Raw genomic sequence first — 27,632 nt, 5'->3', positions numbered from 1 at the left:
CCAGATGAAAACAGTGGGGACCTGGTGCTGGGGCATGCATCTCCTTCACCTTTCTAATTTGCTCTTGTTTTATTGGTTTTGTCTATTTTCCCCTTGTCTGTTAGAGCTCAAATGAAGCTAATAGAGTACAGTACTTTTCTGCGGTAAGGCTGTCAGTAAATAAAATTATCAGAGATTTGGCTGGATTGCACTTCTGTGTAAAATAATATTGTTTTTATACAAAGCATTACCATGTTACAGATAATTTAAAATAGTGTTATGTAGAACACAGCAATATGAAGTAGTGTTATGTTAAAAATAAACGGAAAAATATAGGTGCTTGATGCAGAAACACAGTAGTTGTTTAAAAAAACAAAAAACCCCCAGCAGCCTAGAAATGAGTGGACAACCATGTCACAAGGTGAATTATGAAACAGAAGACTTGCAAACTTATGAGAAATTGTACTCATTTTTATATGTTCCAGGGACTCAAAAATAGCTCTAAAACTAACGGAAAGCACCATAAGTATATGAAGTGTAGTAGAGTGTATTTTAGAATGAATGGTCAGTTTCAGAATATTGACTCATGCTCCACTCAAACATTTCATTCATCCATTTTGCTTATTTAGCATTTGGATTCCTTTGATTTCTGCTCTGGCACCATCTTTTTTTGATTCTTCAGAAATTGTGTTTCCTCTCGCCCAAACCCATCACAACCACTGTTATTCCAGTGTCCTCTGTTAGAATAGCAATCTTGTCTGAGCTCTGTTCCGTTGTATCCCTTGCCTTTTGCTTTCTTACCTCTGACACTTCAGATAGAGATCACTACTGTTACTAATCACTGTCTTCACTGGATCTTTCCATGATTTATACAGAACAGTTGCTGCCGTCACAGAGGTTGAGGGAAACGCATCTGCCTTTTCCTCATTTGTAAACTCTGCCCTCATCTCAAGCCACTCTTTCCATAGGCAGTCTAGAGAAGATATTCTCATGACTCAGTCTGCATCTTACAGAACTACTTTTGTAACCAGTTATCAGTCTAATATTCAGCCTGTTTTTCCAGTTGATAATAACCTTCTCCAGTTGATTAATCCCATATACTTTCCTAAAACTGATGGGCCCCTCTGTTGGTTATGTAGACTTTTTGAAAATTTGCTCAACCTATTTCTGTGATTTCATGTCTACAAAAATTCCACTGGCTGAGAACTTCATATCTTTAGTTTTGACATTCATTTTTGGTCTCTCCATGGCTGCCTCTGCAAGAGCTTCACTTGCACTGCCTTCCTCTGCTTGGAACTCTTCTCCTGTTGCTGCTGAGTCATTTCCTTTGCTTCAGTCTATCTTTCAGACTTGTTTTTCAGTGCAGCCTATAACTGACATCCTGTTATACTTAGCATGCTATATGAAAATAAAATGTATTGTTCTGTAGGAAAAGAACAATTGTTGGATCCCTGTGTTTTTTCCACCTCTGCTACTTCTGGAATATGTCTTTGTTAATGTTAAACTGATTTTTCGAAGAAACAAATGTCTGACTTTTCCGATTGTCATGATAAATACAAACCCTGTATAACATTGCAACATAGTAAATCAGACAGTAGCCACTATGTTAAATTAAAATTTAAATCGTTACTCTTATCTTCTAGCTCTTAACCTCTGGTTCCTACATCTGGATTTTAGCCTTAAGTGGATTGGTAAGTCTTACTGCTTTAAAAACCATGTGATGCTTAAAACACTTTGTTATATATAGAGCGCAGTATATTTGGACTCAAAAAAGAACTGGAACTAGTGAGTGATGTTTTTCATTGTAACAGTACCTAGAAAATTTTTGTCTTTAATTCTTGAAAGTGTGAAGTGCTGGCTGGTGATAAAGTGACAGACAGCAAAAGAGTTGGCTAATGTTTGCAGGTTGTCAATGCTGTCAGACCCCCTAAAAATTATTTTACTGCTATGAACATAGCTTTAGATACTCAACTATAAGTGAGAATAACGAGAAAATGGTAGAAATATCAATTTCAATAGAGTGTGCTTGTATACTTTATTTACCTATTGTTTTATTTTTATCTGTTTCCAGCAAGCCTCAAGCTTTTATTTCAGAAAGCAGTTTTTAGCTACTCTGTGAGGATTTCATGTTTAGCTGTTCTCATAAAACGTTTGTAGCTCAACCGTTTCACACTGTGCTAACAACAATAAAAGCGTGAAATCACTTTCTTCACCTCCTTCAGATAAAATTGATGTGGCCTCTCTTTTTCCTTTTCAACTACGTTCTTAGCGCTAAGGCATTTGGAGTACTGAAACAGATTGTACTTAATCTTCTAGATTATTAGATACTGATGAGATGCTTTTAATTTTTTATATGTTTAGAAATTAGGAGCTCTAGCTGTGAGTTCCTGTGCCAGAATTTTCTCTACTTTTCAAACAGTGAAAGTGCTACCTCTTCCAAAGCAGCGCATTATTAATTTGTGCAGTCTTATGAAGAACTTTAATGGTGTCCTTGCTATTAGAACCTATTAATTCTAACTTAGATAAACTCAGAGTGAAATGACTATGGACCCTCTCTATATTGCTGCTATAATTCAGTAGTTCAGTTATCTTATCAGGTCCATTGACTGTTCCAAAGTATTGTGTGAGCTAGCAGAGTAGCCATCAGAAATGACAAAGCAGCAAATAGTGAAGTCTGTTCAGCAATCTGGTCTTACCGTAAATATAGATGAAAGCAATGTAAGTAATAGACTGGATTTTCTCTATCCTGGAGATTTGTCCAAGCCTCTGAGCCTGACGAAGGATCTGCGACTTCCTCCAAACACTCTACCCTTCCTGTTACTCTTCTGGCTCTTTTAATAGCCCTTCCTTTTGAACAGGTGTTCATTAGAAAGAAAAGGAAAGGCGTTTTAACCCCCTATTTCTTGGTGACAAGACCAATGTGCTTGGTTATGCAGATTTTGAAAGAATGCCAGTTCTTATTTTAATTCTCTTTTTAATGTACAGTTTTCTTCAGATGTATAATGTAACTTTGTTAGGATTCTTTTTCATAAATCATCTTTTTAATTGCAGGTTTACAGTATGTTTTAAATAGATACAAGTCCACAGAAATAAGCTGAGCTTTCTCTGTGTCACAGTAAGGCTTAAAAAGAAGATCTTTTAAAGTTTTCATATTGCTTCAGTCAACCCCTAACTGACAGCATGAATTAAGTCATCATCAGAAACTGATATTTTTTCAATCTCAAATTTTTCTGCAGCAAGCAGAGATCTGCAGTCTTCCACTCTTGTGATAAGTGTTACAATTGGGGAAAAAAGTTCATGATATGATTTCTGCCATTTTTCACACGGCATATCTGTCAGACCTCTGTGAATAGTAAGCATTCTTTTCTTCTCTGTTAGAAATGATAATAAGGAGTCTTTTGAGAAAGCAGATAAGGGAATAAAGTTTTATAGAGTATTAAAGGATCTGAAGAGAAATATAAACACTATAACTACACCTTTTCAGCACTGGAAGTGTGGATATTTTTGTTACATTTTGTAGAATTTTGTTACGTCTGTATGTGTACAATTACAGAAATACATTGGTTGTGAAATGCGTGTTAGATCATTTCGTCAACCAGTCTATTTTTGTAACTGATACTACTCTTGACATTACGTAGCATACTGTATCTGTGTTGAATCAAATTTGCATGTATTTGCACAGACTTAGTAAATACATGAATACCAAGTCAGCTAGGTGTGGTATTTAGTCCTAGTTCACTGCCTGCTAGACGCATCACTGTCTATTTTTTTTAGCTGAAAATAGCACTTAGACATGCATATGACTGTATACTGTGCTCTTCCGCAATTTAGCTTTTGTTGCACTTCTGCTTATCTGGAGTATTAACATGTGCTGTGTACAGTTGTACAACATACCTGCACAATTTCTGAATTGTCAGTTCATTCTCTTCAGGATGTTCCTAGTTTATGTTTGTTTACATTCTCACAGTTGATATTTTAACAAGTAATGAAATCTCTTAGACTAAATGAGAACTGACTTTTCAGGTACAAGATGTGGCACTGAAGAGATATTTTTTTCTGTTCATCCTTATTAATGCTCTTAAATTTGTGTATAAATTCCAGTCAGAGTATAAAGCAACTTGGAATAGTACCCCCTTGAGTTCATGTTTTCAGTGGGTTTGAGAATAAAGTTCTGGTGTCCAGCTTTGCTTATATGACTTATCTTCCTAGATCAACTAACTTCGAATCAACATAGGAGTACACTCTTAAAGGCAACTTCTTTACTCTCCTATATGAAACTGGTGTACCTCTCAATTATCATTGTTTTGGTATGTCAGGATGGGCCTAGTAAGTTCAATTGCTGATGTGTTGTGTAAAGCATGCTGTATTAACACATGATGTTAAAGCTCATTTACAAAGAGAGGAAGAATAATAGAAGTATACTACAAACAAATTTACCAATCTTATGTAATTATTAATCTGTAACGTTAATCTTCTGATAGTTTATGAGACTAATTTAGTTTCTTGTGATTTGTTTTGGCAGGAATATACCATACTCGGCACATATAGTCCAGATTTGTTTTGTATGATGGGGTTTTTTTTAATGTCATAAAATTAGGAAGTTTTAGATTAAAGATGCAGATTTATCATACGTTAAGGCAGATGTAGGCTATTTCCATTTGACCTCAAGCCAAAAATTCTTACAAAAAAATTTTTACAGAAGTACAGTGTTTACGGTAATGCATATTGCTCAGTTTAGTGAATCCCAGAAACAGTTTCCTTACTATTTTTTCTTTAAAACACTCAAAACACCTTAGAAAGTTGTGTCTGCTTATATGTTTCATTAGACACATACACATCAGCCCATGTTCTCTCCCTTTTTCCTCCCTTAAAAAAATGTCAGCCTGTTCCACTCTTGCAGGCTTGATATTTGAGGGGGGCAGGTCAAGGCTCACTCAGTCATAGCTACAACATACCCCCTCCAGGAAATAAACTCAGGTTGGTACCAGCAGGTGAAATACGTCCACAGGGACATGCAGTTTCCTCCACACATTTTCATAGTATTATCATCACACAAATCACATGCCAAGGTTTCTGTTATCTATGGTGTTAGGGCTGTATTTCATAGGAGAAAAATGTCTTTCAGGCCCTCTTCCATTTCTGTCATGTTACTGTTGAAGATTCGTGCTTTTTATCTAGTACTATTTGTTTGTAAGGTGACTTGCATTGCAAAAAGTTCAAAATTTGAAATACCCTGAGGCTTCTGTGGGCTGTCTTCAATTTATGTGGAGTTCAGGTCAAACCTTAGGAAGTATAAATTGCTTTAACCTCACAAATGCTGAAGTTTCTAAAGCCCTCTTTACTTTGTAGATTTCCCTAAGCCAAATAGAACAGCCTTCCAAAGTGTGTCTGTGCTACATAGTAATTTACTTTTCTCAGGTTGTGTGAAAAGTTAGGCATTTATACTTTAGGTGCTGGAAAACTGTAGAGAGTCAGTACGTAAGAGCATAAACTTAGAGGCTTAGGGTTCACACAGAAAGTTCAGGTAATGTCAAGTGCTTAGTTTTAATTTCAGTTCTGATTTTTGAGTGCTTTAATTCTTATTCTTGATTTTCAATTTGCTGGCTTGGTTTTACATGGACTTAAAAATACCAGTTGTTAAATACTCAATGTGCTTCGGATTGTTTTCATTCTGTTTTCTAAGAACTTCATTCTTTCTTTCTGTTCATTATTCATTCAGCTGAAGTGTCTTTGTCTGGAGACATTCCTGTCCATGATAGATTGGCCCTTTTGGGGCAAGATGTGACCAGTCTGGGGAGCAAAATATTTAAACGGAACATTCATTTTTTTAACTTCTTGACTTAATAGTAAAATAATATAATTAATAACTGGCCAGACACAGAGATCATAAATTTTATTGCTCTTCTTCCTCCTTTTGCACATTTTCTTATGTAATTTTGAGCAATCTGTATTGACTTGTTTGTTGTTTAAAAAAAATTTTGAAGAGATTTCAGATGCATTTTTATTACTCCACAGTGCAGTATTCACACATAAAATACAGTCTCTTCTGCATACCTAAAATTATCATAAAATGCTTGCCAATTTTCTTAAACAGAATCTTTGGCCAGAGTCTGATAATGTAGTGTACAGTTACCTCCACATTTGTATCCTACCACATGTCCTTTTTCATGCTCCAGATGTTTCACATTTAGTCTTACGTAGATTTTCAGTCAATGTCAAAGCATGTCAGTATGTCAGAGTATGATCTTCCTTGAATTCTTTGTAATTTTATAATCATAAATGGTGATTCAGATAATTCATATCGAGTTAAATTATCTTGTGGTACTACTTTGGTGACATAGAAGAGTATCAATCTAATATGAGTAAGCTTGGATTATCATTAAAAAAAAAAAAAAAGCAAGCTATGTGTTAGCTGTTCTTTTTGGTGGTGATCTATAGCCAAGCAATAGTCGAACTGGCATTCAGGGTAAATAAAAGCTAATGGTTTACCATAAATGAAATAACATTTTTAACTTATTCTTATTCTGAATTCTTATTCTGAATTTAGCTTATTAAGCTTATTCTGAATTATGAAGAGCTATGCTGAAGGCAGAACTTATGAAAGTATTAAATTTAAATAATATTAAGTGATTCAGTGGTACATGGTACTATTCTGAGTATTGTTATTGTATAAAATAAAATCTAGTGCATTTCAGATAACATTAACAGCACTCTGAAAAGACTTCCAGTGCTGTTTTTTCATTCTGAGTTTTTCATTCAAATGCCCGATAACAGACTACTTCATGGGGCGTTTTTTACTTTAAAAATTTTGGGAAAAAGGAGTGGATTGCCCTTAACGGTATCTCTTAAACTGGGAATAATCTTGTAAGTATATTGTAGTCTTCCAGTTAGCAAAAAAAAAAATTCTTTAATTTTGTAGAAATGCGGATGATACATAGTTGCAAAACTTTTTAATCATTTTAAGTATCAAGAAACATAAGCTTTATAAGAAATTTTAAACTAAATTCTAAGCTATGTAAACATTTTTAAATGAATGAGAGGACATAGTTTAAAGGTTGCCTGTTTGTGTCTTGTAATTAATCACAATTGGTATTTGAGCTACCGTGTTTTAAATTGGCATATCTGGTTGGACTTGGAATAGCCACTGGCTGTTCAGCTAAGGCAGAGAGCATGTTCTTAGATGCAGTTGGCCAGAATTTTACTTGGAGCTGCCTACGTGGTGCCATTGACCACACCATCAAGGAATTCTGCTCAACGCGCAGGTGCTGCTCTAGAGATGCACTAAATTCCTCTGCACAGAGCTGTGCTTCATTTGCGGGCTGCATGAGCTGGGGTGACTAGCTAAAGTTCAAGCAGCACACCGCCACCCTTGTTTGGGTCATGTTTTGCCTCTCAGCAAAGGCCATCTATACATACCCACTGATGTAACGAAGTGTTGTGGTGGCCTCGATTCTACAGCGAGGTCATATTGCACATTGCTATGGAGTATGTTCTAAAAGCTGCAGCAAAAGGTTTTACTACATAAAATAATGGATGAAAATTGCTGATCAGGATAATATTTGAAGACCTGATATTCAAATTAATGCACCAATACTACAAGGTCCTCTTTGGATTATATGGCTCACCACAGCTCTTTTTCAGGAAAGCTTGTAAAGGTGCAGGAATTCTGCCCAGCTCTTTGTTTGTTTGGTGGTGATGGTGGTTGTTCTTGTTGTTTGTTTTTCTTGTCAGTGTTTCTTAAAGTCTTAGCTTAAGGAGTCAAGAGATTGTTTGGGAATGCCAGATTTCACAATTGTAAAATAAGCTTTTAATCCTTATGCAAGCTACTACTTGAAAATACTGAAGAATGTCCCAAAGGGCTAGAAATCATTAAGGAAACTTTTTTTAAAACCTTATGATTTTAAGACAATGTTGCTTGAGACTTTATAGTCTAATGTATGACACTGCTTATACTATATATCTCAGTAGTCTTGCTGATACCAGTGAGACTATTGTCTTACCTAAGCACATGCAGGATCTTCAATATTTTCCTAAACAAGAACATTTTATGTGTAACTGATTTACTGTGCACCACAGACCGTATGATAAGACAGTTCAGGGAGCTCAGTACATAGGTTGTGAAGTGCATAGTCAGAAATAAGAAATGGAAAAGCAGTAGGATGACGGAGATTAGGGAATGAAAAAGAAGCATTGTTTATCTATCCTAACTTCAGGACAGGCACAGAAATCCATATCTAAGCTAACAGGTGTGCTGAGCCCCACCACCACCCCGAACTAACGTTAGGTGTCTGTGTGTGAGCTATGATTAATACTCAGTTGAGTGGCTGTAGGTTGCTTACCCTGAGATAACTGTCTCTGTGTTCCACCGACTATATTGATTCTCATTTCGAATGGCAGCTTGGGCACCTCGCTCATGTCTAGGCAGCTACATGCAAACACCTAGCTGACAACACTTACTCCTGCATCAGTTAAAGCAGCTGAGAAGAAAAGGAGTTAATATCTCTGGCATGCAGCGGATGTTAGTGTGGAAGGGAGGTCATAATTGTTAGTCGAGGAGGGGATACAAGTATTTCTCATTTCGGGAGTAAAGAGAAATTAGTGGGAAAGTAGGGGAGAAGATTATCATGTGTCAGAAAATATTATCTCTATTATATCTGTGACTTTGAGTTCCTGTAGAAAAACTAATTTTTGTTTCCAATTTGTATTTCACTTTCAAGTTTGCTGTTTCTGTATCAGATCTGAGAAATAGTTTGTGTGCCCCAGATCTGGTCTACTATGTCAGGTATACTAGTTGGTTTAGTAAGAGGTATTGCTTCTAACTATGAACCTTTCCTGTCCTGTGCTTTTACACCATCATGACTACAACAACTTTACCATAGCTTAGGATGAGATGAACTGTGGCCAGAGGAAGCAGCTACTTCTTCATGGATTACGGAGGGAATCTGTGAGAGTAGTTCAGTTGTGTGCATACTTTGGAGACATCTGCCACAGGGCGAGATGAATCACATCTTAGCAGTATCTGTTTCTCTCTCTTCGCTACAAAAACAACCTTAAAGTACTAGCTCATAGGTGGACTTTTAAATTGCATTTAAATTAAATATTAGGGTAGATAAATCCAGTCATCATTTCTTTATGTAAAGAGCTTTTGTCAACAATGTGATGATGATCAGCTATAGAGCTCTAGCAGAAACCTGGGGCAACCTGTCATTAAGTCACGAGTTAAGAATAGATGTACTATGCTGAAATAGCAGTACACTCATGCCTGCAAATATGCAAATGACTTAGATCCAATAATGATTATGCTTGACAAATAAAGATAGCGTTGATGGACTTGGAAGAAAAATATTTCAATATATCTGGAATATTCATGACCTCAGTCAACTGGGAAGGAGTTGAAGAAGAGACTTAGTTTATTATTATTAGAATCTTATTTTTCTTTCAGTCTAATTTTTACAAAAGTTAGCTATTTCTCCAAAGAAAACCAAAACAAAATATTTTGCTACATTATAGTTACGTTGCGGGTTATAAATACAAGGTGAATACATGCGTAGCTTATTTGTTGGGTCGTTTTGGCATGCTTTCCCTTGGTTTGATAAATGATACGTTTCTCTAATCAAGATAAATACAGAATCTTGAGACAACTTTTAGCACCTCGTTTTGATTCTAGTTATAGATAGTATATTCTAGTATATAGAAAGAACTAGGAACATCCTACAGACAAACTAGACAAACTAAGTATAAAAATGTCATTTCAGCTTAATACTGTTACTTGCTTCTGATTTATTGCTATCTGAAAATAAGAAGTGAGGAATACGTGTGATGAATATATTTGAATTATTTAGAACAAAAAAATTGAGCATTTGCTGACATTTAGTTCTGTCAGGCTATTTTTTCACTTAGCATTAAGCAAAATATTTTTCAACATAATATCCTACACCTATTGCATACTATTTCTTTGTTTGATGTTCTTTCTTAATGTTAGTCAGGTACAATGATTTGAAATATTTCAACAATGGAACATGTGTGTCTTTGTCGTGTAACATACTGGAGGGCTTCCATGTTTGGTTTACCTAGTGAGAAAGAGAATATACAGCTACTTCCTTTTTCTAAAAAGTGTACAACTTTGGATGGACATGAGGGAGGGGAGGGGAAGTTGGCCTTTCTTACAGGGTGAGAGGAGGTTAGGGAACTCCATGTGAAGGACTAGTAGTAACACACGATGCTAAGAAACTGAAAAAAAAGTAAGTGTGCTTTTTTCTGTGGTGTGCCAAACAATTTACAGCATACTCTGTTTCCTCTGCTCAGCATTTTGCTTGATCAGACCCTAAAGATATGATCACTGAGATTGTAGGTTGTGATGGTGTAACTATCATAAAACGACCTAGATACATTTTATGTTGATGGCCAAAAATTCTCAGTTCTCACAGTGTGAATTTAACTGCAGTGTCTTTCCACAGTGACTTTTTAAAAGCTTAAAAAACCCTGGATGCTCATAGCTTTGGGGAGAGTAGCCCTTTAACTTGAGGTACAGTGTTAAAGTTGGGGTATAATGATCTTTTTTGAATAAATGATCTTGGTATTTTGGACCTTAAAAACTGGAAATTCACTACACGTCTCTAACAAAAATGGCGTAAAAAGTAACTTTATACTTTGCCAGGGCTTGCTTTTTAAAATGATGATGTATCAAGTTCTGCATGTGAACTGGCTAAAGAGGAAGTTCTTTGGAAATACTTGACATTAAAATGGGTGTATGACACTAAACCAGACTGAATCACAAGACCTATTCTAACTACAAATGTCTCCATTCTGGGTTTATTGGAAATATGCAAATGAGTGTCTCTTCCTCACTAGAGGAAACTTCTTGAAAATTTGTGAAAACTGAGCACGATGTTTTAAAGTTTCCAATGCTTCCACCTAATAGCTTTATAACTGCGGCAGTAAATCAAGGAGAGAGAGGAGGCAAAGTGACACTGAAATCTGAACAAATATGGAGGTAACCAGATGAATTTAGACAGTGTATATTTAGTTAGTGCTTTTCACAGCTGAGTCAGTCCTTCCATCTATTTATAATTTTGAAAAATTGCAGTCTTGCATGGTTGTTCTATGCCATTATTAGTCTACGGTAAGTTTCTTGGCAACTGTATGTAGGTGTGCCTTTCTCCCACAGGCACCATACCAGTTTTGCCTTCCTTCAGCAGATGCTTTTTGTTTCAGATTTTCTCATGGGCTTTACGTTGTCCACATTCTTGACTTTCTCCTGTGCGAGTACAGAAGTCCACACATTATGTAATAGGTTTCTGTCTAAGGCAGGGCAGGGAGGGGCCACGGTATTAGTCTGCTGCTGAGGAGCAGCATGGGGAGAGACAGCAGCTGTCTGCATCTTTTTGCGTTGGTTATGGACCAGGCATGCTACTTAAACGAGCTCAGCAAAGCTAGGAAGCAAGAGGTAGGAGCCATGTGTACGAGTCTCACCCTCAGAGCTAAGGTTTGACCATGTTGCATTTTGGCGGTGTCCATGAACTATGTCCTGTTAAGGCTTTTCTTCTGACTAAATGGTGTCAAATGACTAGCTGCCTCTACCAAGAAAAATATGAGAATGCTTTTGCTGATGCAGTTATTAGTGGTGTTTTCGTACACTTTCCCTTCTGAGACAAACAAGTCCCGAAGTACTGACACTAAAGGCATGCTGCTGATACCTTTTGCTGTATTTTGTATCTTAAGTGGATATGAGAATGATTCTGTTTGTGGTTAGTGTGTTCAGACATGTGTCAAGATTTGTCATACATTCAGCGAGATAGAGATTTTCCTACCACCACTTGCTTTGTTTTGTTCTTGTGACTTTCTGAACTTGGCCAAGTTCTAGGGTGCTTTGAAAACATTAGACTTGAACAAAGACCGGGAGTGATAAGAGTGACACAAATCATTAGCTGTAAGGGTCATTTGGAAGGGGTGAGGAAATGCTGGTATATGATACTGAACAAAATATTTTAGGTGGGAGCACTCTTTCTCTCCCCTGCCTTTGCCTGCCTTGTTGCAGCTAAGCAGCTGCACCGACAGGTATGCACCGTTCCTGGGACCAAACAGGAGCCTTCCTCTGTAGCCTGATGGTATGGGGTAGGAGGAGGGGTGGTAATTTGTAGGTTGGTGCTGCTTGTGCATTTTGTGTCTAAAGAATCATTGGATTACATGTACATGTAATATTTGCAACCAGGGTCAGTATTTCTTGCTCCCATAAAAGTGACTTTCTCAGCAGCCATAGAATCTAGGTTTTCTTGAGTGAGGAGCCTGTATTTAAATAAGCTGAATCACTGTCTTGGGACCAGGCAGTTAGGTTCTGAGGTACCTTCTTGCTAAGGCAGGTACCTAAAGTCCTACATAGCAAAGGCACATGCATCACAGAAGTGATAGGAATATTGCTCCACCTACTTATTCTTTATAGTTCTACCTTAGTCTCCAGTTGATGTGGGCAGATTTTGGTAACAGGCTTACAGTCCTCTCAGACAGTTTCACTAGAATTGAGGAAAGAATTTTTGAGGTGACAAGCTGCTTTTTCAGTGCCCTGTCATCCCTGGAGTCAAATCATGACCTTTCTTTGAATACAGACAATTAGTGTTAAAGGCAGCCTTCACTATGGTGCCAGGGATGACAGCCTTCCTCTTATCACATCTCATTTACCTCCTTCATCATAGCACAAAAAGATAAAACGGTTGAAGGCTGTTTTAAGCCTGTTCGTTCTCATTTTGGAATTGTAGCCTCTGTTTGCTGTTACATACGATCCTGAGAGCAATCACGAAGGATGAAAGTAAAACAAAAATCAGTTTGTCTAAGCAGACCTCTGATATATTTTTGCCAGAAGCCTCATTATCTCACAACCTTTTAAATAATCTGAAAAATACCCCCTCCCAAAGAATGTTGGATATTCCTGTACCATCTAGTTTTGTATATACAGCTATGTGTTCTTGATGTTCATACCAATGCCAGTGAGATAGAATAAATATCCCCAAATAAATAAATAAATAGCTCAAATATGTAGCTTCTGTATCCATTTGAACATAATTGCATTAACTGGGTATGTCTCGTTTATTATTTTTTTGTTAGTGCAGATCTCTTCCTGTTCATTTCACTCTGCTGTCATGGCATAGTGCTTAGGGCATAACAGATGATAGTCACAAATAGTGTGGCATCTGTGATCTTAAAAACACTGAAAATGTGGCATAAAGCAGAATAACAGAGTTTGTGTAAGAACTTTGGCCTTCTCCCTACTCTGTCATTTTAGGCTCATGTGCTAGAGCTTTGTGCTGGGATTAAAAATGATGGGTGAATCATGATTGTACTTCAGTTGTGGGCAGGTTTTTGTTGCTCCTCTTGAATCTGGAATGAAATCAAGCCCCAAGGCAGGCATGAATGTGGACATAGGGAATATGTGGGGTTTTTTTTTTTTTTTTCTTATAGGTAGGAGAAGGGCCTCACAGGGACTGAGTTCCTTTTCAAAAATACTGTGATTTTGATAAACTGTTCCCCCCCCCGCCCCAAGAATGTAGGTGGAATCCTTTTGGAATAAGTCTGTGTATACTCTTAGATGTAACTTTAAGTTTTGTGTTTTTCTTTTGCTTTCTACTAGAAGGGGAGACTCGGGGCTTAAGGAGATTGCTTTTTATTAAGAAATGTTTATAATGCTTCAGCATTCACAAGGGCAGCTTTAATCTTCTCATGTCATTTGAATTTTGGCCTGCTATACAGTAACTTGGTTTGGGTTTAAATCTGAAACAAACAAAAAAACCCCAAGCAACTTTCTGTGTCAGAGGCAATGCAGTACACAGATTTTAAAAAGCAAGTCGGTAGTTGTGGGGAAGTTAGAGGTAAAGAAATCCCCTGTTGTTTCTTTGATTCTTGACTAAGAACTCTGGGTAGATACACTAAAAAAAAGTGCTTTAAAAAACAGAAAGAACAACTGATATCTGCCAGCCAAATAAAAAGTATATTTGGTATATTTCATTTTTTTACTTTATTTTTTTTACATTTCATTTTCTTTTTTAGATTTCTGGGATTTGCTACAATAGTAGTATATTAAAAGTTCATCAAATTCTTTGTGTACCCAGCTGGGTAGCAAAGATATTTTCTTGGACTCTTGAACCAATCTTCTCATCTGCGGAACCAACAAATGAAATTCGAGTGGGAATGGGAGCAACAGTGGACATCCAGAGACAGCAGAGGATGGAATTACTGGATCGTCAAATCATGATGTCTCAGGTTGCACAGATGCGACGGCAAAGGCAGCAGCAGGTATTGATATATGTTCTGGAAAGATTATAATAAGTTATGTGAGAAAATAAATCTTTGGTCCATATAATTTGTGGCTCTTGTTTCTTAAAAATACTTATTTCCATATTTTTCTCAATTGATGTTTCATAGACTGATGTATTGCTAGTAACTGTTTAGTGTTTATATAGCTTTGTAGGATAAAATCGCTTCACAAGATATGAGCGGATTGTCAGAAAAACTTGTAAGTATATCAGTACTTCTGGCATTCTTGCAGCAAAATTGAGATTGGAAGGTAAGGTGACTGTCTCTCAGTAGTCTTTAGGAAGAGCCATTGTTGAAACTTAGGAAGTCATAATGCTCCTGATTGTTTTGAGTATTGGTATAGTTAGCATTCTTTTCAGAAACGTTGAAGATTGGCTATATAGTTCATTTATGTGCAGGCATATTTTGAATAAGTCTCGTTTCTTTAAGAAAGTGCAGAAATTCGATTCTCTAACTTTCCTATAGAGGTCAACCACAGAGACTTTCTGTTTGCTGTGTTTAATGCTCATGTTTTATTTCCCTATTGAATAGAATAGTAGAGCCTTTTTATTTTCTGGTTTAGCTGAGCTGGCAAGTGCAGATGTTCACACACTTTGCACTATAGGGGAGTAAAACAAGGCAGCTGGTGTCTCAGTTCACTTTTCTCCTATATCTTAAACATGCGTGTTACTGCACTGTCAAACCTGGGGGACGACGTAGGCCGTGTATTGCTCTATTTGTGCAAGGGTTGCCCATAATTTAATTACAGCTCAACAGTTTGAGGTCTTATATTGAGTTTCCTCTGCCTGAAATGTAGCTCTGTATTGATATGTGCTCTCTCATTGTGCTTGTGGTAGCACAGTGCAAGTAGGTGTAGCTACGTTGCCATTAGTATAGTGACAGAATTAGAGGTGTGATGGCATAAAGCTTTAGCTTTAGCTAGCAGCTAGAGTGTCTGTCTTGGTTTCCCATCCAAACGTAATTTTGCTTTCCTTAATTTCTTATCCTGTAATATGGTGACATTGTTCCTCACATGGAAAGGTCCTAATCTGCTTTTCTGTGTTTGCATTAGAGCGTTAATCAGTTTTAATGTAAGAACTGAACTGGAAATTATTCAGTTCTTGAATGTAGCCATTGTAATAGGAAATGAATCGAAAGTGTCTGTTGGGCCACAAGCTGCTGTGAAGAGGGCAGCCAAGCTTCTTCAGATGGGAGCAGGAAGCAATGACCAGTTATGAAGGAAGGTCTTTATAATGTATTTTCGATTGGGAAAAGTAGTAAAAAAGTTTGGAATGGTAAATGATGATTTAAAAAAAAAAAAAGGTGGTAACATTTTGTTCTCATCTTCTCCTTTTCTTAGGCTATGAATTATGGAAGGGGAAAAATGTCATTTCATACCTGACTTCAAAGAGAGTTCTTAAAAAGGTGGAGGGATTTAAGTAAAATAAATGAATATTGTTTGAACTTACTGAAGCTCTTTCAAATGGTCTGTATGTTTGGCCTTTAACTTTAGTGCAGCAATTAGTTAACTGATAGTACACATTTTATTGCTAAACTTGAAACCAGTGATCGATTGGAAGGCAACTGAATTGATGTATGAACATTCAGAAAGGCTTTGCAGAAAAGATGTGTCATAAAAGCTTTTGGCAAATCTTTCTTTATGACTCACAGAATTTACTGCACATCAACCAAATCAAAACAAGCACCATTTAGAAATGCTGAGATGTACTGATAAAAGTGAAAAGCAGACTAATTTCAGAATAATCTCTAAAAATTTGAAAAACATTTTCTAGATTGTTATACTTGGACAATTCCTATGCCTTTAGAGGCTTACAAAAGTATAATGTGAAGACACTGAAGTTGAACAGATCATGCTACCTTTGGAATATAGTTGATAATTTTATCCATGAGACAAAGGCGAAAAAGAGTGCAGGTCAGTGTCCTAGCGAGTTTTATGAAACTGAAAAGAATTAGGGCTGCCAGGCATATATCAGTCATCAAATATGGGCTTTGAATTATATTCTAGGAGAATCTTATGCAGATTTGTGGAGTCCAGTATGTATCCCTAGGTAATACGCTATAGGTGAGATTAATTGATATTTTCTCTCCTACTTTCTATGTTGTTTGGGGAAGGAAGTGAACTGTACCTGTTTTATCTTGTGCTCCATAGTGCAATTATTTTGCTTGGTTGTCCCTTGGGAAGGGGCTCTGCTCATTCCTCGTACTCCTTTACTCTTTCAGTTTATCTGTTTGAGAAAAGGAACAGTTTGGTTTCCCTGCATATAGGTAGCATATGGAAGGAGGACACAAGAACAGAAAATGAGGTTTTAATGGTGCTCCAATGTCCTGTAGAATGTGGTGAACTCTATCCTGGCCATAAAGGGGCCATTTTTTTAATTAGACACTTTGTGGTAGACTTATTCTTCAGGTCTTGACAAGAAATTCTAAAAAATGTGAATCTAACAAGTTAGGCAGGTCAGCACAAAAAGAGTAAAAGTTTAATAAAAGAGAGAGACAGACTGGGAAAAAAGTTTCTCAAAAGTTGTTTTTACTGTACCCCAAAGATTGTAAAGAATTTTATCTTTTTTTCTACTGTTCACTGACTTCTTTGATCCAAGGCAGTATTTACTTCAGGTGCTTTGTATAGAAAAAATATATATACAATTTCTTTACTGGCATCTCTTTGAGCTTTCCCTTCCCCAGTCTTTCTCTAGCTGAAATGTTTCGAATTAGAGGAGTCTTTCAAGCTCAGAGCTGTGCATACAACTGCTAGGCTGTCAGACACTCGTAACTTAGAGAAGTAGACTGTGTGGTAGAATTTGAACATAAATCACCCACTTCATTACTTGATGTATGTACCTCATTTTGACTTATCCCTTAAATATTTAGTGACAGTGTGTCTGAGTGTGTTGTTAGAAACTGAAAAATCATCTTAGGTTGCTAGTTTCTTAGGGGAGTGTGGTTACATGATGACTGATTTTTGTCTTGGTTTCTGGTTGCTAGGGATGCAGTCCTTAAACAGATGGTAGTGTGTATATCAAAAACTTTGTTCTTTTTTTTTTTTCCTTCCATGGATGATCCTGAGCAATGATGAACTTGTCACAAATGGAGATTCTTGATCGTCTCCTCCATCCACATTTTGAGACAATAAAACAAAATGTGTGCCCATATGTATTTGTTCCCTGCAAAAAATAACAGCTTACTATTTTGTTACAGCTTTTTAAAATTTATTTTCTATTTTTTAACTCTTTTCTTTCCTACTCTTTTGTCTGTTTTCCCATTTAAATAATTTGTCCTGTCTTTTTTGCTTCGTGTCACTTTTGTATTTTCATTCCTCAGTATGTCCTTTTCCTCCCTCATCTGCATCTCTTCCACTTCATTGTTTCCCATATTTTGTGTTCTCTCCTGTACAACATCCTTTGCCTCAGAGGAAGCTTTCTCCGATCATGTCTTGCCTGCCTGTAATCATTTGCTGATGCATCCAGAGGTTCGCAGGATTTTAGGGACAGATGCATCTTGCCTTCCTCTCATTCAAGGCAGGATGTAGCTGAGGTCTTCGGGTACTATTTTCACATACCGCAATATACCCAAACATTTTGGTCTTCCTCTTCTAACTTTTCTATATCTTATTCTCTTTTGTTTCCCAGCATTTTTCTGGTTTGTCTTTCTGCAACTCAAATGAAAGCACTGGTGTGAAAAGGGAAGAAACTGCTGCATCTGTGCCCCAGTGTGCTAGCAGGGAGTCAACTTGACTTTCACTTCCCACTGAAAAACTTGGAGAGTGGCGGGCAGATAACCAAATTGCAAGTAGATATGAGGGAAGAGTCTGTGCCTAGGTGTGGCTGACAACACTGTTGTCACTAAAGACAGGCATGTAGGGTATAGCAAGATGGTAGAAAGTTGCAGAAAAGGTGGTGAGTGCCTTTTGCTGGCAATTAAGTATCACTTCTTCTTTGCGTGCTTGTCCCTGTGTGCATTTTGTTGGAAGAGGGCATGAACCTCAGCTGCTTCAGCTTGAAAAGTACTTTCTGTACCCATGTGGCACCTGTTCTTTCATTTGCACTGAGCATGTTAAAGACACTGTATATTACCTGCTTCTTGGTTTCTCTTAACTTTCTTGGCTCAGGAAAGAGCTTCACCAGGTTGTTCCAGGCTGTGTGATGAGCCTACAGCCATATATCAAGATCTTCATTTCATTACCTTTTCTCTGTCCTTCCCCCCACTTTTAAGCTATTTTTGTGTTTTTCATCATGTCTTTCTGTTTTTCTGTTCCAACTGCCATTACTTTTCAATGAGACGAGAGACTCCTTTGATTCATGTTGCACGGCCTCTCTAGCTGAGATTGATCTGCTTGCAAAGACCAGACTTTTTCTGTAACAGTGTGACTTCCCCTAATTGTTTCTTTGCAAGACATCTCTCTCCTGGGACAGTGGAGAGGTGCTCTGTGGGAAGGTATGTTGAGTGTCTTTATTGTTATGAGGTGTCTCATATCCTGAGAAATGTGCCACTCATTTTGTGAGGCTAGATTGCTAATGTACCTCCTGGTTATATCCAAGGGGTAACTTCTGACCTTGGAGAAGAGAATTTGATGGAGCAAAGACCTTTCTGTGACAAGAATTCCTTTTCAAGAATATTATCCTCGTTCAAAATGCTAGGAAAAAAATCCCTCAGGGAATATACTTCCAGATGGTCCATCTCTACATTCTCAAAGTAGTACAGGAGCTCGTTCTCATCATATCTTTTAGCTTTCCTGCTAGCACTGAGAGATGGCACTTTGGCAAGATCTTCTCTAATAACTTAAAAAGTTTGAGTACCAGCAAGTGCTTCAGAGACATTTTGAACTCTGGTGACCTCCTGCAACCTTTGTAACTTGCCAGGTCCATGCAATCCCCATGTCCACGTAAAGTCTGTCTCTCTCTCAGCCAGCAGTTTGGATGGGAACAGCCTGTTCATATCCTTCCAGAGATGGATGCATCATTGTCAGTAAAGAGTCTGCCAGACCACTTTACATGAATAAATGGGTGAGATTTTCAGCCAAGTGTTATGCCAAGTCTTCTTCTCTGAGTAGGTTTCCATTCCAACCACTGTACGTTACCTAAGGCTACTTTGGGATCTTTCAGACCTCAGTGAGCCTTTAACTCATCCTTTGCTTTGTGACACTTTCCTGGCATTTTTCAAATCCTGATTATTCTCTGTAATTTTTAATACTTCTTTTTTCTTCCTGTTTAGGACAAACCTGTTTTTATTTCAGACAAGGGGCTTTACTAATTACAGGTTGTTGAGTATAAAAACCATGTCTATACTGCTGCGCTTGGCATGCGTGAACTCTTTCTTTGTTTCTTAGTGCTTCATTTCAAATAACATTATTGCAACAGTTGATAACACACTGCTGTTTAGGTATTTCTGGTTTTTTTTCTCCTCTGGATAACTTTTTCATGGATTCTAGATGTGGAATCATTAAAAATTTTCAATTTCTTGGGTGCTGATCCAAGTAATGGGTTTATGACTGTTTCCTCTACAGCTTGCCACTTTATTTTTCTTTTTCCTGGAAATTGGCCATTCCACAAGTTGAAAGCCACTAGTGAGTACTACTAGAATAAACTGCAATCTAATTAACAGCCAGTTGTCAGTCACTAACAGTGTCTCTGACTCCTACTCCTCAGTAGCACCCCTGCTCACTTACTGAACTATCATTTTTTTGAACTGCAGTTCCCTTTCTGTCTGACTCAGCTTTTGAGATGTAGTCTTTAGCTGCTGACTGAATTTGGTTTGATATTTGTAATCAATTTCCCTACAGAAGCGGTGATTGATACAGTGGTTGGACAACTTCCTGAAGCAAAATGTTATTTCAAAGCAAGTAATTTTTTGAGAAATAGATTGTCTGCTTTCTTACATTATTGTTCCATATTCTCTTCCTCTGACAATTTAATTAGAGGCGGTTTCCCTTAAAGAAAGCTTCTGGCATGTGCATCTCCCCAAGCAGTTCCAGAGTATTTAATCCTCAGTTGTCTCATCTATTCCTGTTCACAGAAGGCAAGTTTCTTTTTAGCTGTTAGTGTCCTTTCATCTGTAGCTCCCAACACGAGCTACGTGAGGCACCCAGTTTTGGAGTTGATAGGTTTCTAATAGCTTGTTCTGTTACCTTTGAGGTGTGCTCTGAGGGGTTCTTGTTTGGAAGCCAAGTAAACAAAAAGCATGTAACTCATATAGCATATGGTCTGTCCTAATATTTGGATTTTCTGATTAGAACTCTGATATTAGCCAATAACATCCATAGGCCAGTTTTAGCAGTTGTTCCTTACAGCATTACCTTAAGAAGCACAGTAGACATCAAAGTTTCTCCAACAGTGTTGCCCATATGTCATCTGGTGTGTCGGCTTGGAATTGTCAACAAATGGAAACCCCTCCTATTTGCAGCCTGAGACAGAACTTGAAACTGTGTCCCGCAAAATAGGATGCTAATCCATTTTTACCCCTACATCATCACATACTGACTCTTCATATACAATAGGATGTGTTTATCAGACTATATTGCAGAATTTGTTTTCTGTGTCGAATAAAAACAGTTTTGGAACTCTGATTTCTCTTTTTTGTTTTGGCCTCTACTTATTTCTGTTTGAAAAGGATTCTGCACAGGAAGTGAATGAGAGATTATCTGTCTAACCACCATGCTTTAGCAACAATCGCCTGTCAGTAGTCAACCTCCCAAGTGCCATGCAGTAAAGATTTAAACAGTCTCTGTTCTATGTCTAATAGCTCTAAAATGGAGGTAACAGATTGTTTCCTCCAGCACAGACTCCACGTTCACGATACTAGACCTGCCTTCAGCGTTTGACACACTGAGCCTCCACAGCCTGGTTTTCTTACCGACCAAGTACAGAATGTACAACAGAAGAATAGCTCCATTCCTTAAAAACTGAGAAGATGACTATGATTGACAACTTCACCCCTCTGAAGACCATTACTTTTCAATATCTACCTGGGATTGCTATGGGAAAGGGTGACAAGCTCTGAATTCCACTGCCAATAGTATGACATTGATGCCTCTTTTTAAATGATACAGCCATGACAATGTCTGCAATGTCGCAATGCTGACAAGAACTCAGTTTAGATGAACAGCAGCTGAACAATCAAGCAAGAGTGAGGCCATGACATTTGACAAAGGAAGTGCTTTGAAAAGGTGGTTGAGGCCTTGTCTCTAAAGTCCAGAGAAGACCAAAATCCCCAGTTTAGTGTAAACAAAGTCTGGAAATCCTGCATGGTACTTCCCTAGTGTTGGGTGAACCAATAACATCAGTTTTCAAAAATGCCTTCTTTCAACTTCTGGTTGACATGAAACAACTTTCTTGGCGTAGTGATCCGTAGCCTTCCAGCTGAATCATTGCGTCACTGCTGTGCTGAAAAGTGAGTGTTACAGTGGTACGCGGTTTGGTTCAAAACAGGTATGTAACCTTTTCATAACAGGTTAATGCAGAGTGATCTGACTCAGTGTTCTGCGCTAGCTGCCAGTTTAGGGGAGAATGTACGTAGCTTTGCATTTACTACCAGCCTGTCGTGTGTCTGAGTCATCTAACGGCACCCTTTCCTGTTGTGCATGATAAGCAGTGTTCTACAAGGTCAAAGGCTTGGGCATGCACAAGTACACTAGAAAGTGTTGAAAACTCTCTACACCTCATTTGACTGCAATAGCAGAAGCAGCTGCCCCCGCCTCACCTCCCAGGAAGCAGTTGGCATTTCTGGCTTGCGCTGAAATCCTGCCATTGTCTGCCAGGCAGCTCCAGGGGCCGGATTAAGGTGTTGCTCCTAGGTTTCAAAGGAAATAGCTGATCAGGCATCAGCCACAGCAAAGACCACATGTGGATTTATCAGCTTCCGTGACATGTAAGCTCCCATGGGACACGGCTGACATCAAAGTTCAGGATGCAGCAAATAAGAGTTGGAGACAGAGCCTCTTGGCTGAAGAGACCTGTCTGCAGGACAAGTTTCCAGAGGAAATTGGAATATGTTTAGAAATTGTTGGAGTACTTTCCTTGGTGAAAAATTTTTCCATCGTAAGAATGATGTTCACAACACTACTACTGTTATGTTTCTACCCTCTTTCAAAGAAAAGGAAGTTAGTTATTGAACTTAAAAAAAATAATAAATGAAATAGACCTGCATGAGTTTTAATGTCACAAAAAGAGAGAGGCTAGACCGTAAGTCCACTGGAAATTTCACCATTGCCATTGGTCTTTCATATGGAGTGTTCAATGCTGGGGCAGCAGGTATCAGTATAGCATCCTAAAATAGAATGCATCATTCACAGCTACACTTTTTCTCCATTTAGCTCATCAGTATGTGTACTTTGGAGTCAATAATTTGTACAAAATTTTGTTTCTGAAGAAAAAAAGTATGGCTTTCTGTACATTAGATTTTTTTTTTAAACAAAGCTTCATATGAAACAAGTAAGACAATATTTATGCCTGCAGCAAGTAATGGCTCCTATGCCGAGTAGTGAACTTTTAAAATGTTACTTTAAAAATGAAATGCAAAGCTATTTCCTTTTTTTTTTTCTTTCTCTGTGGTTGTTGCGTTAAGAAAAGGTGAACAGGACAGATATCAGGAGGTGTTTCCTGTTTGTGCAAACAGATGGCAAGTTGGCATTAACCATATATATGAGATAACATTATCAAAATATCTTAACCGCATGCATCACTTTCAAGAGGACTTTTATAAAGCATTTTCTTTCACTGCTTGTGAAATTAATTAAAATGCATACAAATGTGATAGCTACTAAAGTGGCTAATTATTAACTGTCCATAATATGACATTGTTGTTTTTCAAGCATTGAGGAAGAAGTGCTTTTGCAGAATATGCCACTGAAAGTGTGTATATGTGAAACAGGTAGAGCTGCCTTTTTTCAGAGAGAGTAAGGCAGTTACTTGAACTAAATGGCTAACTGGGACTTCAGCAAGCTATGCAGCCAGAGATATTTGCTTGCCCTAGACTGGTATGTATGTCTCTTCCTTGTTCCTGTATGTAAACAGTATTGTCCCAGACACCATAAAAACACATAAGAAAGACATCAAGGATATGACGTAACAAAGCACAATGTCAGTATATAAAACCCTGGCAGCTATCCAAGAAAAATTCTTCAGTACAGCATTCCTTGTTATCTTTTTTTGCGCACTGATAGAGCTGCCATGAACCTATTCCCTTAATCCATTCTATTTTTAGATCTCATTCTTTTGTCACCTGGGGTTTGTGACTGATCTGTCACTTTGCTTTAATAGGTAAGTTGCAGCATCACCAGTATGCTCCTAATCCACTTCTTCACAAAATATCCAAGGAAACTTGAGGTTTTCTTTAATTGCAGAGCAGTATCCTTAGGAGGAAGAAAAGCTTGTAGGTTGGTCTTTGAATGTGTCCATCACCCTTCTGTTCAGCTGACTGATGAAGCAGTCTTTTTGTCAAGTGTTTTCCCTGATGACACACAGACAACTGTAGCAGACAAAAATAAGGGCCCAGTCACCTATTTGAATTATTTTTATGTATGATAGTTTGTAGACTGATTTTTCAGTGATTGTCTCTCTCTAACAGTGTAGCAGAAGTCAGGACTTTCTGAAATATGTTTTCTGATTATTGTTAATAAGACGAGTATGACAACTGCCATGGAGACTAGAAATTCTTCATAGCATCCCACTACAGGGACCCAACTGTAAAAGTTGATGGGAATCTTCTGCCTCTTTACTGAAGTAAGCTTGGTGCTGTTTTAACACACTGATTGATGAGAAGGCCTCCTGCAGCACAGATGAAGCAATAGAGAAATCAGATATGCAAAGAAATTTTCCTTTTGCTATAGTAAATCATTCAGCAGTCACAAAATTGGGAAATTTGGACCAAGAAAGCAGATATGAGCAAGAAGTCTTACCTTTGTGTAGATAACACGATGAGCAGCTACTATCCAGAGCACTGAATAGGGGGGGAAGTGGATTCATAATGTCAAGTCCCTGAGTTGCACCAGCAAGCTCTCTAGGGGCTTGGCTGCCTACTCTAGCTCCTTTTCTCTCTCTGTTTTGGACCACTCTGGTTAGATCTGTCTGAAACAAATCTGGTTTGGAAGTGGGATAGCTGTAAGGGGTGTGGTGTGCGCTTATCTGTGCTGTTTGGTGCTGGCGCCAGAGCTCACTGTTGATGTAGGCTTTTTTTTTTTTTTTTTAAAGTGTACTGGAATATGCATGAGTGTTGTTTACTAATCCCCAGTAGGGACTCACAGATGGTTTAGAAGCATTGATTAAATAAATTCATCAGATTGGATCCCTTCATGTGAAATCTTCCTGAACTTTAGCCAAGTAAGTGTGTTAGCATGGTCAAAACCCACGGTAATACAGAATTTATCATAAAACTATGGAAGGGGAGAAGAGATCTGCAAAATAATTTCTGTGAGACAAGGCAGACTGTTGGTCTGCAAAACTCTTTTAACTGGAATTTATGAGCTTTACTTAATACTTTTTTACTGTTTCCTTTAGGGCAAATTAAATCCTCAGACCTTCAGGTGTTTCTGTTCTGATGATTTAAGGTTGTCTCTAAGTTCTTGTGCAGTCACCATCTATAGTCTTGATCTCCATCTTCTGTGGATCTGAAAGCTCTGCTGGGGTTTTGACATTAGCTGCACTTCCTACCTGCACAATATAGGATGGTCAGCAGTAACTCCTTCTGCAGCTCCCTGAATCTGTGCTCTTTTGAATCTGACTTTGTGCCTATCCAGCACGTAACTGGAGGCAAGCCTTTAAGGGGAAACAATTTTCTATCAGTTAAGGATCAAGATGCATAATGTGCATGGCTTTGATGCAGTATGTAAGGTAATACTCAGATGAGTAGATGACCATCTGGAGTATCTTGGGATTAATCTTAAACATCAGTGTTCACATAGCTTTACAAAGTTTCAGCCTTTAACACTTCTTATTGTTGTATTGCAGATATTTTTATGTTGTTAATATACTCAAGGGTTATGTCTGTCACAATTTTCAACAGTAATTGAAATATTCTGAGGGGAAATTATTAGGATTTTTCACTGCTATTTTGATCTAATTTTTCTAGTCTGTCAGTTACTTCTGGGAAAGGAATAGCAATTTTTGTATGGAAATGTTCTGAACACATCAGTGCATATCTGTAGTTTACCAAAATCTCTATTACAAAGCTGCAAAATTGAATAGTTAGTAAAGAATCTGCTGTTTTTTACTGGAAGTAATGAACTACGTGTGCATTAATTAAAAATGTATTGTAAGTTTAGGATAAGGAGGCAGACAAGTCTCTTTGCAGTGTTATGTGACAGCACGCAGAATAGAGGATGCAAAACCGAACTGGAGTGGGTGGTTCGGTAGTGAAGCTGTGAGCACAGCTGGGAAGGTACATTTATTTTAGTCTTCAGATAGACTGGGGTATTGATAAATTAATACATTTACTGTAGATTTTGAATTTCATATTTATTATGCTGTATGACTTTGTAGCTGGTGCTACAAAGAAATGTGTCATGGTATGTTGGCATTTCTCAATTCAGTTTTATTTGAATGACCCTTGGAAGCGTTGTTTTCTCCCCCTCAGGTCTTTTTCAGGATAGTAAGTACAGGCAGCATTAATCCACTGGTTTTGCTGAACTGCAGAGCTAAATGGACTTCTGGAAATTCAAAATTGGTGAATTAAAACTCAACATACTTTTGAGTTAGGGGAAATTATAGATGGGGAAGTTACAGGACATGTGATTTTTCCAAGACCACAGAGTAGTGCAGTGGTGTCAGTAGTAGATCTGAGATCCATCCCTTGTTTAAACTACAGACTAATTCACCTTTTTCACTACATGTATACTGTTTGGCTAACTCACAGCTTATAAGGAATCCTTCAATTAAAACTTAGTAATTTTTGAACAAGTGTTTTATATAATGTGAAAAATACAAGTATAGATATGTAAGTTTTTTTCCAGTTCAAAATCATTAATAGTGGAAACTATGTATTGAAAACTGGTAATAACTCCTAGATACTGCACATCTTCCCAGAGAAAAACATGCACTGTAGTGTGAGGGCCTGGAACATGCTCCTCAACAGGCACTTTACAAGGTAGCACTTCCAATCTCATGACTGCGCTACTGCTTTTGAAGTGTGCTATTGCACTGCCCCCTGCGGTGTCTGGGCTCCTTGGATCTCCTCTCAAGACAGAAAGGAAGAAAACAGAGGAAAGGGCGGGAAAACTAAATAAATGAAACTTTTTTTGTCTGGGAGCGGCTTGAGCTGCCACTGATGATCCGATAGCACAGCGAACGTTTAGTGCTCTAGGAGTACATAAAGGCAGGAAGAGCCCTAGCTGAGAGAAAAAAAGAAAAACCTCTCTAAAGAGGAAGGTCTTCTGAGAAGCAACAGTATAGAACTAAAATAGAGCAACTAGAGGAAGGAAGTCCATGTCCTATATATACAGAAGGGGAGGGGGATCTTCTCCATAGTAACCAAGGGAGTGGGGGAGGAGGACAAGGGCAACAGCCAAACTGCAAAAAATTGTAAAGAATGCAGAGATTTGGGGGTTTTGCTCTTCTTCCGTGCTTGCAGGGGCTGTGTTTATAATTCAACACAAAATCCCTTCAAAAATATATTTTTTAAGCTGACAAAATGAAGATGGATTAATTCTGGATAATTATAATACTTGTACTTTACTATTGGAATTTTATATTCTAAATGTCTTATTTTTATAATACTTTTTCTAAGCTTAGTTTTTAAAAGAAAGTTTTGAGTTCCGTGATTTACACCATACTTACTACTCTGTATTTTTAGTATTGGCGCATAGTTACAAAATGTTTTGGTGCTGGAACAAAGCCAGATTTTGCAATGGTATTTAATGCACTAAAGTTAGGTGAGAAGGTCTGTATGTCTGTGGCAGTTGTACTGGTGCCACAAACGTAATCATTTACATGGAAGGTCTATCACAGGTATCCTGAAAGTTGGGCTTATGCTCAATAGCCTTAGTTCTGAGTTTCCTGCCATGGTTTTGTTGATGCATTAAGAATCCATTTTTGCTTTTTTCGGTTCTTTATTGCATGCTTTTCCCTAGTTAACTGCAGTGGCAGTCCTGTGCAAAGCACTTGCAGGACCCACCGTTGTATCTCTTCCTCATGAAATCCCTATTGGCAAGGAGAGCAGCCCCTTCAGACTCTGTCTGAAATCCCTCACTGTAGTAAACAGAATCTTTCACAGGGGATATGAAAAATGAAGTATTAGCAAGAAATGTGGCAATCCTTACCTCCTTTTATTAGCATGTCTCCTTAATTTATAATGAATGCTTCTAATAACTAGAAAGCAGTAACCAACCCCAATTTTCAGTTTGTTAAGAGCTGCAGCAGTTTTTG

General features: G+C 37.8%; 1 protein-coding gene across 6 annotated transcripts in view; it reads left to right on the top strand.

Annotated features, from left to right (window-relative positions):
• Nucleotides 1-27,632, top strand: part of UBAC2 (UBA domain containing 2) — a 139,689-nt gene that overhangs the window by 106,359 nt on the left and 5,698 nt on the right. For all 6 annotated transcript variants that reach the window (XM_064504491.1, XM_064504505.1, XM_064504506.1 and 3 more), the window contains 2 exons: nucleotides 1,623-1,670; nucleotides 14,017-14,262. In XM_064504491.1, the coding sequence (XP_064360561.1) occupies nucleotides 1,623-1,670; nucleotides 14,017-14,262 (294 nt within the window). The remainder of the gene's footprint in view (nucleotides 1-1,622; nucleotides 1,671-14,016; nucleotides 14,263-27,632) is intronic.

This window comes from Dromaius novaehollandiae, chromosome 1 (assembly GCF_036370855.1).
Source record: "Dromaius novaehollandiae isolate bDroNov1 chromosome 1, bDroNov1.hap1, whole genome shotgun sequence".
Taxonomy (NCBI): domain Eukaryota; kingdom Metazoa; phylum Chordata; class Aves; order Casuariiformes; family Dromaiidae; genus Dromaius; species Dromaius novaehollandiae.
This window is presented reverse-complemented; position numbering and strand designations above follow the sequence as displayed.